We start from the raw sequence: 13,461 nt of genomic DNA, 5'->3' as shown, positions 1-13,461 counted from the left end.
CTGAGCTGATCCAGGCTTGGGCTTCCTCCAAAGCCTTGCAGGATTGAAGGCCCTGAGACCCTACCTGCTGAAGGCAACAGGGTGCCTCCTGCCTGCCAGCATCCCAGCAGAACAGGGCAAGAGCCACACTGCCACAGTCCTGCTGGATCTGCAAAGACGGAGAGACTCTGACCATCTTCTTGGAGCCCACAGACTCATCAGGGGACCCAAAATCAACTAGGAAAGAGGGCAATGGTGTCACCAATCCCACTGCCCCACTGTGGAACCAGGCAGCAAATCCCGTATTTATTCATCCAACTTTCACTACACAAATAACTTGCCAATTCATTCTCCTTAAAAAAAAAAAAAATCACCTTACAGATAAAGCTAAGATCCCCTCTGACCTCTATGCCTTCCCCAGGGGTAACCTTTATTAGGGCTCTGGGGTGCAACCTTCCATATGTCCCTGCAAAGAAACCTACAAGGCCAGGGATCTGGGCACAGTGTGATGCCATCGGCTTCCACGGGTGTGCTGTGGGGCTGAGGGGAAGGAGGAGGGCTGAGGGCTGCAGGGATATCAGGGTGGCCTCCAGGAAGGGGAGGCCAGAAGCAGGGGCTCAAGGAAGGGTAGGATTCAAATGATCCCAAGGCTGGAGTCCCTGGGGCACTGGACCCACGAGATGTCAGCACAGAAGCAGCTAGCCGCATTCATCGTTTGCAGCCAATTCGGCTTCTTTGGGAAACTCTGAAGCCCTCCCCAAGGGCCTTCAGCCTTTGCCACGCACCACTAGCACTATGACGACGATGGTGACAAGGATGGCTTCTTCTAGGCACTCTGCTGGCCCTCCCAACGGTTCTACCAGGTTGGTAATGGTGTCTCCCATTTGATAGACAAAGAAACGACAACCCAGAGAAATTAAGCAACCTGCCCCATGTCACACATCTGGGAGCAGCAGAGCCACCGTTTGACCTTAATGCCAGTGACTTTCCACAAGACGACCCTGCTTCTGCGGCCAATGGTACAGCTCCTGGGCCTGCAACAATGCCCAGCACCCAGCAGGAGCTCAACAAATATTTGTAGGCTGACTTCTTGTTTAAAGACCATGAGCAATGCTGGGTGAATAGTCAAAACTAGGCTAGTTCAAGGCAGTCTTCACATTATCACAGTATTTTGGTTTTTCTTCTTTAAGGTTAAAAGTCTCCATTTTCTTCCAGGAATCCCCCACAGCCTAGAGCTTCTGCTCCTGGAAAGAGTTAAGACTTTGGCAAGAGGCTGTCCCACAAGGCAAACGAAATCTCTCCCATCCCGTCCGTCGGTGAGTGTACAGGGCACTGCGGCAGCTACTTTCTGTGAACAGCCTCCTAGTAAACGTCAGCCTCACCAGGGGGTGGGGAGGGGCCTTGATTTATTATATAGCTTTTGGACAGTTCCTACAGAAATATTGCCAAACAGTGGAATAATCAACTCTTTCACTCATACTCTTTTTTTTTTTAATGAAAGAAAAAAGCATGCAATGAGCCTGAGCTAAATAAATAAAAATGCCACACTTTTTGCTCAACAGAATTTTCTGCGTCACTGAGAAATATTTGCAGACCTCAACAATCTTTTATCTTCACAATGATGTTCCAGCCTTCCAAGTTTTGGACATTCTGAGAACTTCTTTGATTTGGACCCTCTAATTATCTTACAATTAGCTTACTAACGAATGCCACTATTTGATGTTTCATCAAGCAGATATCAAAGAACCCTCCTTCTCTCATGATCTGTCTGCCCCCCTCCAGGACTGTCTAAAATCAGTTACTCATGTCTGGGGCTCACACTGGAAGTAGATACATGTGGCAAGGACTCTCTGTCTTAATACTCGTTCCTGCCAATCCCAGTTACGGCTTCCAGGCTGGGGAGGAGGGCAGCATCCATCCATTCAGTCACTTCATCCATCCATCACCCACCCATCCATCCATCCACCTACTCACTGTGCCAGCGATGGAGGCCCCAAGATGGAGAGCACGTGGTCCATGCCCCCAGGGAGCTCACACAAAGAGATGCCCTGGGAGGCTCAGAGTGACGTCACTTCCTCCAGGGAAGTTCCTGACGGGTGGAAGACCCTCCACACTATTCTCCAGCTCGGCAACCTGTCCCTCCATCATGGACATTTCTCAGAATTTGTTATCACCTCTTTATTTCTGCCAGTCTCTTGGGTTCAGCCATGAATGAGCTCGGGGGGAGGGGGGCAGGAATCAGGCCTGTTTCCCCAGTGCACAGCATATCATAAGTGCTCAGTAAACACTTGTTGAATAAGCAAATGAACATGCTACCCATACTTAGAAGATAAAAGAAAGAAAAAAGAGACAGATAGAAATGTCTATCCCTCCGAGTACCTACTGAGTTTCTCTGCTGTGGGTACTGGCTGGGGGCTGATGCCAAAATGTTTATAAAGTCAATATGATCCTGGGGAGTGGAGAGCTGCAGCTCAGGACCAGGGGCCTGGACTGTCCTGGGCAGGTCACTTCTCCTCTGGGAGCCTAACAGGCTCTGAAATTCAGACTCAGGTCTGAAATGGGTGGCTAGACGAGATGCTCTCCAGTTCCTTGAGTCGAGAATTCTGTAAAAGCCTAACATCCCTGTGAGAATTACTCCAGTTGCAGCCTCAGGGGAAACGGGCCTGGGCCAGGAGCCACCAGGTCACCTGCCCCTCTGACTTGCTCATCTATCTAGTAGGGAGTGGGGGAAGGTAGACTTAAAGCAGACGCTTTCTAAGGTGCCGCCTGAGTCTGAACTTTTATGACTATAAACAACTGGCTAAATTAACTGTGGGTGTGGCAAGCATATGTCACAGAATTTTTAAACAGAGCCCTCATTTCCAGTATTTCACTTCATTCACTCTCCCAACATTTAGTGAACCCCTCCTGTGTGCCAGACACTGTTCTAATGGTGACCCACACAAGACACAGTCAGTATTGGCATAGGACATCCAGTCCAGTAAGGGAGAGAGAAAATACACAGGTCAACAACTAAACAAAGGATGACTGCAGCTGGGGGCGCAGGCCAAGAACATTAATAAACAGCACAGTGTGAAAGACAGCAATTAGAGGGCGAGTATAGTTCCTTTCTAAAGGCTGGTTGGGAAGGCTTTTCTATGGAGGTGAAATCTGAACTGAGACCTAAAGGCCCCCTAGAAGAAGTGTGGGGAAGAGCATTCCAGACAGAGGACAGCAGGGGTTAGCAAAGGCTCCAGGCTACAGACAAGCTTGGGGTAGTCAAGGAACAAAAGGGCAACCAGCACAGCAAAGTGAATGGAGGAGGAGGGAGTGACTGAGACAAAGGTGAGGCCCGGCTCACATAGGACAGGGTAGGAAGGGCATTGCCAAGAGGTCCATGGATAGGACTCAGGGGGTCTGTGGACTTGGACGGAGAAAAATGTCATCTTTCTCTTCACCAGCCTCTAACTGGAAATGAGCACTTCATTGAGTCACAAATGTTGACAACAACCCACAGTAATGTTAGCAGTGCCTGGGACTTGTCAATGACGGAAATCTCAGACCCATTCATATCACCATCATTGCAGATATCTGGAAATATCACTTACGCTCCTCACTAATTCAAAATTACAGTAGCTATTAGACCAGCTGCTGGGCCTTATTAAAGTATTAACAAAAAAGCACATATACTTCAAGATCATAAAATTTTAAAGTATCTAATAACTATTTGAAAAGAACTGGTTTCCTTTGCAACCCTGCGTATTTTATTTTCTGTATGTAAAAGCATTATTCTGAGAAGGGATCCCTAGGCTTCACGCAACGACCAAAGAGCTCAGAAGCCACGGTGAGAAGTTTGTCTTTTATTGCAGGTGGGAGGAGATGCTGCAGCGGTTTCAGCAGGGGATCCAAGGGGTGCCGTTTTCATTTCTCAGAATCCCCCTGGCTGCTGGGGGAGATGGCCTGTGGTTGTCAGGGCAGTGCTGGGGGCCAGAGAGGGTGTGGCTTTGGCAGACCACTGTTCTGGCCAGTCAACAGGGTCCTTGTGGTCTCCGTCCTCCCCTCTGATCAAGAGCCTTCCAACGTGGCCCTCTGGGCCCATAAGGGCCTCATCACCCTGGCCCAAAGCCTGCTCTGGGACATCCTCCCAAAGAGCTTCAGAAAGTGAGCTCATGTGTCCACAAGAAAAATAAATGCGGCATTTGCCACTGTTTAGTTTGTATATTGGTCTAGAAAAGAAATGAGATTTTTATTTAAGAAAGCCTTCCAGCAGGACCCCAGCAGAGGCTGGGCAAACACCAGGGCGACGGACTGTAAACACGCAGGAAGGCCTGAGCCCTGGGGCCGGTCGCCGCGAGCTGCAGCCCCTCGGTTTATGGCGGCCTTCCTGTTTTCCCGGCCTCTCTTCACACTGCACTCATACACAGAGTCTTTTCAATCCCTCTAGGAGAACAGAAGAATTCATTTTCACACGCCAGCGTGCACGTTTCTCTCACCCTCCCAGGGGAGTGGACTCTGACAAGAGGCCCGTTTATGGACCTTGATGGACAGATGGGGATGGGGCCCATGGGGTGAAATCCACGGACAGAGAAAAGCTCAGAGGCGAATCCTAGGCTCCAGGGGGTTCCCCATACCGGAAGTGAAAAGGGTGCGGCCGGGCCAACTGGAAGGTGAGGGGCATTTGGGGCACTTCTGGGGCAATGCCTGGAGGCCCCATGGGGAGCAGGGCTAGAGTCGGGGGCACTGAGAGTTGGTGTTGGGGACTGAACCTCGGCAGAACCCGCTCACCTCCAAGTATCAGGATCTGTGTGTCAGAGAGGAGAGACGTGGAGAGGGAGGGAGCCCTGGGTCTCTGAGTCTGGCACTAGGATAAGTGAAAAGAAAGGTAGACAGTGAGGCGTCCACGTTGCTGGAGTGAACTGTGGCCGAAGTGTGACCGTTCTGGAGGGGCCAGCTCAGCTCAGCTGTCCTTTTCCCAGGCCGCTGGCTAGAGAGAACAGGATTTTTTTTTTTGGGGGGGGGTGTGTCTTTTCTGTTGCACCCATTGGCATCTCCGGGTAGTGAGTTTCTCCAGCACCTGGTCCCTGGGATTTAAGGGAGGCAAAAAAGAAAAGCCAGGAGCTCACTGGCACATCACTCCTCACATCCTGAGGTCTCAGCCAGTCTGCCTCTTCCTCCATTTTTAGGAATCTTCTTCTTTTTTTTAAATGCTTCTTTTGTTTTGTTTTGGTTTTATTTTATTTATGTATTTACTTTTGGCTGTGTTGGGTCTTCGTTGCTGCGCACGGGCTTTCTCTAGTTGCGGCGAGCAGGGGCTACTCTTCATCGCGGTGCGCGGGCTTCTCACTGCGGTGGCTTCTCTTTGTTGCAGAGCACGGGCTCTAGGCGCGCGGGCTTCGGTAGTTGTTGCACGAGAGCTCAGTAGTTGTGGCTCACGGGCTTAGTTGCTCCGTAGCATGTGTGATCTTCCCGGACCAGGGCTCGAACCCGTGTACTCTGCATTGGCAGGCGGATTCTTAACCACTGCGCCACCAGAGAAGTCCCTTTAGGAATCTTCTTATATTTTTTTATATGTGATGTCCAGAGCTCTGGACTGCCTGCCCATGGTGGGGGCAGATAGGAAACACGCATCTACTCCACGTTGTCTGGAACTGAAAGTCCTATAGTTGACGTTTCTGTTTTCCATTTTCAAGAGACACATGAATCAAATATAGCAAAATATTAAAATTTCTTTAATCCAGGTGGCAGGTACACAAATGTTCCTCAAATGACTCTCAACACTCTTCCATTTATTTAAAACACTGCAGAAGCTCAGTGTTCACTCCTTCATACCACTGCATTCACTCTTTCCTTCACTCGTTCATCCAACTATTGTGCTCCTCCTGTAAGCAGGCACCAGGCACATGGTGGTGAATTTAAAAGATCCTTCTCGAGGAGACTTTTGCACTTGAGGGGCAAACAGACATCCAATAATAACTGGGGGTGGGAGGTGGGGAGGTGGGAGGTGCCCTGACAAAACGGCACGATGCTTTGAAAGACCCTGGCCAGGAGCTAATTTAAATTCTCTGAGGAGGTGGCCTTCAGAGCTGTGGGCCCTGTGGACCATTCCGGACACCACCACCTGCAGGCAGTTAACCCAAAGGCAGAGAAGCAAATGGGCTCCACCTGCTGGGCCCCTCCCAGGTGATACTGGCCCTCACGCAGTTACCCTGCCTCTCTACACAGCTCCCCCCTTTGGAGGGTCCTTTCCCCCTATTTCAAGCTCTCTCTTCCAAATCAACATCTCAGAAGGGTCTCTTGGATCAGCCCTATGGCTCCGAGGTTGAGTGGGAGCCATTCTTGGGCCTGTTGAGAAAAACCTGGGCTCAGTATCCACGAAAGGCATGTGGTAGCTGTTGAACTTGCTCGCCCTGGACGAAGAGGATGGAGAAGAAGGTCTGGCTCCCCAGGGGTGTGCGGAGACCATGGCATCTGAGGTCCCCACCCCTCCCCACCCCTAGGCCCTACTCTCTCCAGGCCTAAAGAACCAGATGGCCCCGGGAGGGTGGCGGCAGATTCCAGGGACTCTCCTTCCTCTCCCCTCTCTGAAGGCTACTTGTGAGTTGTCAGTGGCAAAACCCTCCCCAACATTCTCCCAGCCCCAGAAGAAGAGCCCATCTTCTCTCCCCCCACTGCCCCACGTACCTCCAGATCAAGGGCGAACTTGGGCACCCCCCAACACAAGAGTGGCCCAGCAGAGTGGGAGCTGTTGTGCATTCCAGGAAGAAAGTCAAGTGCTAAGGGGAGTGGTCCCGGGCTCCAGCGAAGCCCTTCACACACCTGGTCTCATTGGACTGGGTCCATGAGCACTGTTTTCAGCTGAGGAAACTGAGGCTCAGCAAGATTAAGTAGCTTGTCAGGTGGCTGGAGAGCGGGTGGGGTTTGAACCCAAGTCTGCCTGGACCCAGAGGCCCTGATCTCTTAGGCCAACTGCACTCTCAGTCCCAAGAACACCGTGGGGACTCCGACCTGAGGTTTTAAGGACGGAAGGTGGGTCTGAGGTCATTTCCCCACCACTTAGCACCCTACTTCCTCCCTGCTCACATCTGCCTCGTGGGATGCACGTGGCTTCCTTTCACTTCATAAACACCAATTAAGGGAGCTCCTCCTCCGTGCTGGGCATGTGGGGAGCACAGAGAGAACAGGTCACCTGCTGTCACGGCACAACTGAAGAATCTGGAGAGGGGGGGCCCGGCGAGAGGACTGAGCAGGCCTGGGACGGCATGTGAGTCCCACCTGGCCTGGGGAGCTGGTGGAGGCCAGGCCACGCGGAGAAGCCATTCAGAAAAGCTAAAGGGCCACGAGTGGCCTCACGTTCCACGGCAGGCGCAGGGCAGTTGACCCAGTGCCCCGGGCAGAAGTCTCCAGAGCAGCTGGGCCTGCGGAGTTCTGGGTAACAGCATCATCCTATATCCACACTCAAAGGATCTGAGTATAATAAACACAGTATGGCACATCCGTGACCTCTAGCAGTCAGGAGCAGATAAGACGCCTTCATGCAGCAAGGCGGAGTGCCCCACCCTGGGCACACAGGGGAGAAGGGCCAGGGCTCCCACCAGCACAGAGAGTCCTCGTCCAGTCCCCAAGCCTCCTCACCACAGCCGTGTTCGGAGCGGGGCCGGGGACAGACCGCCCTTGTGCATTTGGCTGTGCCAGCCCCTCGGGAGACAAGCGCCCTCTGCTCTTGGAGCTGCCTGGCCGTGTGGGTGCTGGATACAGAGGACAGGGCTGTGTACTGAGCAGGGCAGCTCCTTGGGGAGAACCCACATGTCCCAGTGCCTGGCCACTGGGTGAGAACCCACATCCCCGGCAGCAGGGAAGGGGGGCCCAGAGGCTCACCACCCCGCCTCAGCTCCCAAAGCCTGGGGCTGCTTCCCGAGGGCAGGACCCACGGGCCCCAGGAAGGAAGGGCGGAAAGCTACAAGGGAGGGCTCAGGGCCAGGTGTGGCCCACCTCCACCGCCCTCCCACAAGCTGTGCAACTTTGGTCCAATTACAGAATCTCTCTGTGCCTTGGTTTCCCCAGCTGAAAAGTGGAGTAAAATAACAGCCTCAAAGGGTAATTGGGAGATAATCCTGCCCAGCACACACCAAATACTCGACGAATGTTGGCTGCATCTTTATATCAATTAGCAAAGGCATCAGCTTGGAGCTCCTACCTGGCATCACTTTACTGCATTAATCGATTTGTACCTGACTCACCGTTCTGACGGCTCCGGTTAACAGGCCCCTTGCTCCCCTCCCCGTCCCTCCCCACGCCCCCTCGAGGCAGGACAGCTTACCTATGGTCCTTCGGAGGTCTTCACACTGGCTAATGTGAGGGAACTTCAGGATTTCCTTCCACTTCTTGCTTTTCCCTTTGCGCTTTCCTCCGCCCCCTGCAGAGATGGGGGAGAAAGAAGGGGAGCTGATGCTGGTGTTGTCCAAGGCTCCAGAGCCTGTGTCCCAGCCCAGTGAGCCTGTGCACGGCTTCCTGGCTGGGAGACAGGGACGCGCCCCCTCCCCGGCCGGCATCGAGCCTGTGTGTTCTTCCTGCAGGCTCGCTCGGGCCTGGCCCCCGCCACCACCAGCAGCAGCGGTCCCTCCCATCCTCCACGCCTGCACCCACACCGGGCGCCCTGTTCCTCCTCGGCGTCTCCCACGGCTGTGCAGCCCTGCTGGGTGCCCGGTATTCACCCCAGACTCGACCACAACCTTCCGACGGCAGGGGCCAGGCCTGTCGGCCTGGGAAATCCTGGTGAAATGGATTCACAAGCAGGTGGACTGCAGCCCCCTCACCACCTCATTTTATCCTCTTGTTTCCTGGGGAGAGTTCCCATCCCCAGCTAGAGGCCAGGTGTTGGGGACAAGGACTTCAACTCCCACTTGTCCTGGGTACCCCCTTCTTCTCCCGCCTCACAAACCCCAGGGTCTCAGGGGATGCATTTCTCAAGGCTGGAAGGACTCCTGAAGGACCCCGTCAGGCCTTGCTTCCTGCCCAGTGTGCACATGTAATGAACACGCACACGCTAGGGACACACACGCAATGGATATGCACACATGATAGACATACAAACACAATGAACACACATGTAACAAACACACACAATGAACACATACATGCAATGAACACACGGAGCTACCTAAGGTGCACACACAGGTGTTCCCATCATCCCTGCCACACCTTATCCGTGGACAGATGTCAGAACGCTCAGGTGTGCAAACAGCAAGGGGGGGCCGACTCCAGCCTACGTGTCCCTGAGCCCACCACCATTTGGAACTTGGACCTGGAGGCACCTCTGTGTCACGTGGCCAGGACCCCGCCAAGAACCTGAGATGCCATCATCTGCCCACTGCCCCCAGAGTGGCCCTTAAATTCCACTGGTCAGTGACTCACTAAAGGTCACATAGTCCTTTAGGCCCCTCAGCGTCTCAGAATTTTAAGTGCTTCTTATCCCCCTTCATGTGATCACCACCCCAAGTACCCGCGAAGTTTGGGGCCAGTTAAAGAGACGCCAGATCTTGGCCAGGCCCTCAGCACCCTGGGCTGCTCCCCCCAGCCTCTGACCCCCAAAGGGGGTCTGGGCAGGGCAAGGCCCCTTCCTCCAGCCAGCCAACCCGAGGACACCCGGAGGAGCTCGGCTCTGGGCCCGCTCCCGGCCCAGTGTGTTCCGGGGCTGGCACAGAGCTGATTTCAATAAAGGGAGATTCCCAACTCATCCAACTGCCCTGCAGAGCTGAGGCCATCTTCCTGAACAGCAAGTGGGTGGGCTTCTGAGGATGGGACCAGGACCCCCAGCTGGGGGGCCAGGAAGGAGGAGAGGGAGCTGACGGCAGAGGGGCAGGACACGGTCCATTTCCCAGCACTCTGCTCGTTCTGTCTTCAGCCCAGCCAACCAGCCCCAGCGTCCTCTGCTCAAGTCTCCACAAAGGTCAAAGGCCCCAGCCTCCAGGGAACAAAACACATGTGTGTGGGGCTCATGCTGTGGCCAGACACTGTTTGAACATTATCTTACTTAATCCTCAGAATGACTCGTGGAGGAGGAAATCACTGGGCATATCACAGATGCAGAAACAGACGTCCGATGTTGCGTAACTCACCAGCTGATGGCCTGTCCGACTCCACTGCACTCTTTGCTCCAGCCAGCGCCAACACACCATCACACGTCCACACACACCTCAGAGCCCTTCTGCTGGCCCTGCCCTGGTCCCCGCTCTAACTCTCCCAGGCAGAACTATTACTATTCCCACTTGACAGACAAGGAAACTGAGGCGCAGGGAAGCAAGTCACCTATAGCCCCACAGCTCACAAATGGCAGGGCCAAGACCCCAGCCTGACCAGAATCCAGACCCTAGGCATTCACGCTCACCCTTCTGTCTATAAAGCTCCCTTTCGGGAGCACCGAAAGCAAAGGAAACTCCCAGGTATCAAAGAGGAAGCTGGCATCGGACCTCAGAAGTGATACGGCACCCGGTAGGAGGAAAGAGAACTTGGATCTCTCCAGCTGAGGCCCAAGCTACCGAGAAAAGACGCCACGCCGGGCCCGAGGCCTGAAGAGCTGCTCTGTTGAACCCACATGTGGCTTGTTGGTGTGTTTGCCTGTTCATTGAACCCGGTGTCAAGATTTAAACATGGAGATGTTACATATGAATCCAGATTTGGGACTTCTCTCCCATAACCAGACACCCCACATGGTGAGGATCAGCTGGAGCTGGGCAGCGGCTGCCCCTGTGGACAGGACAAGTGGCCTCCATGCGGCAGCTGGCCCGGCCCCTGTAAAGGTTAGTTATGTGCATCCCCCAGGGAAGGGCCGCCATCTCGAGAAATCAGCCAAGTCCGACGCTCCCATCCCCATCAGCTCCGGCTCCGAGGCTTAAAAGGGCCATTAGAACTCATCCAGTCCGCACCCCCTGCGCCCCCATTGATTCCCACACTCTTTGTTCCCAGATCTGGCTGGGATTAAGCACTTTTGTGTGTGTGGTAAAATATACATAACAGAAAATGTACCATTTTAACCATTTATAGGTATGCAATTCAGCGGCATTAAGTACATTCACAATGTTGTGCAACCGTCACCACCATCCACCTCCAGAGCTTCTTCATCATCCCAAATGGAAACTCTGTACCCATCAAACACCAGCTTCCACTCCCCTCTACCCCTGGCAACCACCTTTCTACTTTCTGTCTCTCTGATTTAACTACTCTAGGGACCTCACGAGTGACATCGTACAAGATGTGCTCTTTTGTGACTGGCTGATTTCACTTAGCATGATGCCTTCAAGGTACATCCATGTTGTAGCATGTGTCAGATTTCACTCCATTTCAAGGCTGAATAATACTCCATTGTGTGTATACAGCACATTTTGTTTATTCATTTGTCTGTTGATGGATACTTGGGTTGTTTCCACCTTTTGGCTATCATGAATACTGCTGCTCTGAATGTCTGGGTCCCTGCTTTCAATTTTTTTTGGTATATGCCTAGGAGCAGAATTGCTGGATCATATGGTAATTCTGTGTTTACCTTTTCTGAGGAACTGGTGAAGCCCTCTTGACAAAACAGATTCCCAGGCTGCACCCCATCAGCCTGAGCCCCAACTCTCTGTGATCGGAACCCAGGAGTCGGGCTACGTAAAAGGCTCCCCAGGCGATTCTTAGGTAGCCAGTCTATGGCAACACGAGTCTATTTAAGACACACACACACTTTTTTATAGATTAATTTATCCATTAAGAAAATTAACACCAAAAAATTTAAAAATAAAGAAAATTAACAAAATTCATTAATTCATTAAACCAATATGTGTAGAGCATCTAGTAAATGCCGAGCACTATGCAGGTGCTGGGGACATGGGGACGGGCAAGACAGATGGGGTGTCACCCTCTTGGGTGCCCGATCTAGTAAGGAAGACAAACATCAAAGGTTTGATTTCAGTGGTTCTCAACCCCTGGGCAATTTGTCCTCCAGGGACATTCGGCAGTGTCTAGAGATATTTGGAGTTGTCACAACTGGATGAGGGTGCTACCAGCATCTAGCAGGTAGAGGCCAGAGATACAGTTAAACCTTGTACCATGAGCAGGACAGCACCCCACAACACAGAACAACGTGCTCGAAGTGTCAACAGTGCTGAAATGGAGAAATGCTGCTTTATTTAATGACCATTATGACCAACACTCAGGAGAAGTGCGAGGTTTGGGAGAGACTTGCTAGTAATGGGGCAACAGTGGTGGTAGTAGGGAGGTGGCAAATGTGAGTCAAGGCTGGAGGATGTGACACAGAGACTGGCGTTATGAAGGGCCAGTGGGTACCACACAGCCACCTGGGGCTTCCTTCTTCCTCTTCCTTACCTCCTCATGCCCCAGAACAGGGCAGGAACTAGGGCAGGCAAGGTAATGCTTCCCCAAAGTATCCCTTAATCCCTGGCACCTGTGAATATATTAGGTTATGTGGCAAAGGGAATGAAGGTTGCAGATTGAATTAAGGATAATGACAGGGACATTATCCTGGATGATCTGGGTGGACCCGATGTAACCAGAGTTCTTAATTGTGGAAGCAAAGGTGGGAGAGTCAGCTCAGAGTGATGTGATGTGAGAAAGACTAGACCAGCTGTTGCTGGCTTTGAAGAAGGAAGGGGCCACGAGCCAAGGAATGCAGGCGACCGATAGAAGCTGGACAAGGCAAGAACACAGATTCTCCCCTAGAGCCCCCAGAAAGGAAAGAGCCCTGCCAACACCCTAGTTTTAACCCAGTGAAACCCAGGTCAGACTTCTGACCTCCAGAATTGACCCCTCTGCCTGTTGAAGCCCTGCTCTTTCTTCAAGCCCCCAACGTTATGCCCCTTCCAGGGCTGCCCTTGAGAGGCAGATCCCTTGTCTGCCCACAACCCTCTCCCAGCTCAGCCCAGACCTGCTCCATATCCTTCCAGAGGGTAGGGCAGCTAACACAACTGGCCTGGACAATTGCAAGCTTTTGTTAAGTTATGTTGACTGACGGGTTAAGTGAATATTTGCTTAGCACTGAACTAGGTGCTACACGCTTGGTCCTCAATAAGGCAGTTACTAGCCCCATTTCACAGATGAGAAACCTGAGGCTCAGGGAGAGGAATTAATGGGGCCAATGAATGAACCACACATGCAAACAGGAGCGTGTATCTTCTCCAGCCCACACTGACTGGCAGCCACTTCCTGTCCTGAGCATCCTTGGGCTTTACTTTCTTTACCAACCAGACTACTGCTGCTCACAGTTTACCTTCCACATGCTAAAAATGAGACGGCCAAGAGGACAGAGTGCCTACCTTCGTGGACGTCCAGCTCATTCCATGCTTAAAAGAGCAGAGCTGAGTGAGACCACTGGGGGTGTGGCTAGGCAGGTGGCGGGCTGCATGGAGGAAGGGGGCCCCAGCCAGGGAGGGGATGCCAGCAGCACAGGCCGGGAGCCAGGCAGGAGGGCTCCTATCAGAGGTGAGAAGAGACCAAGATGTCGGGCTTGTGGAC

At 52.7% G+C, this 13,461-nt stretch overlaps 1 protein-coding gene across 6 annotated transcripts in view; it reads right to left on the bottom strand.

Moving 5' to 3' along the window:
* GRK5 (G protein-coupled receptor kinase 5) overlaps positions 1 to 13,461 on the bottom strand; it is a 219,971-nt gene that overhangs the window by 109,294 nt on the left and 97,216 nt on the right. For 5 of the 6 annotated variants that reach the window (XM_068548645.1, XM_068548647.1, XM_068548648.1 and 2 more), the window contains one exon: positions 8,276 to 8,371. In XM_068548645.1, the coding sequence (XP_068404746.1) occupies positions 8,276 to 8,371 (96 nt within the window). Of the gene's footprint in view, positions 1 to 8,275; positions 8,372 to 13,461 lie in introns of those variants that run through there. The other variant, XM_068548651.1, reaches the window with a different exon arrangement.

The sequence above is a fragment of the Eschrichtius robustus genome, chromosome 7, assembly GCF_028021215.1.
Source record: "Eschrichtius robustus isolate mEscRob2 chromosome 7, mEscRob2.pri, whole genome shotgun sequence".
NCBI lineage: Eukaryota > Metazoa > Chordata > Mammalia > Artiodactyla > Eschrichtiidae > Eschrichtius > Eschrichtius robustus.
The sequence above is the reverse complement of the archived record's forward strand: the minus strand, read 5'-3'. Positions and strand labels throughout refer to the sequence as shown.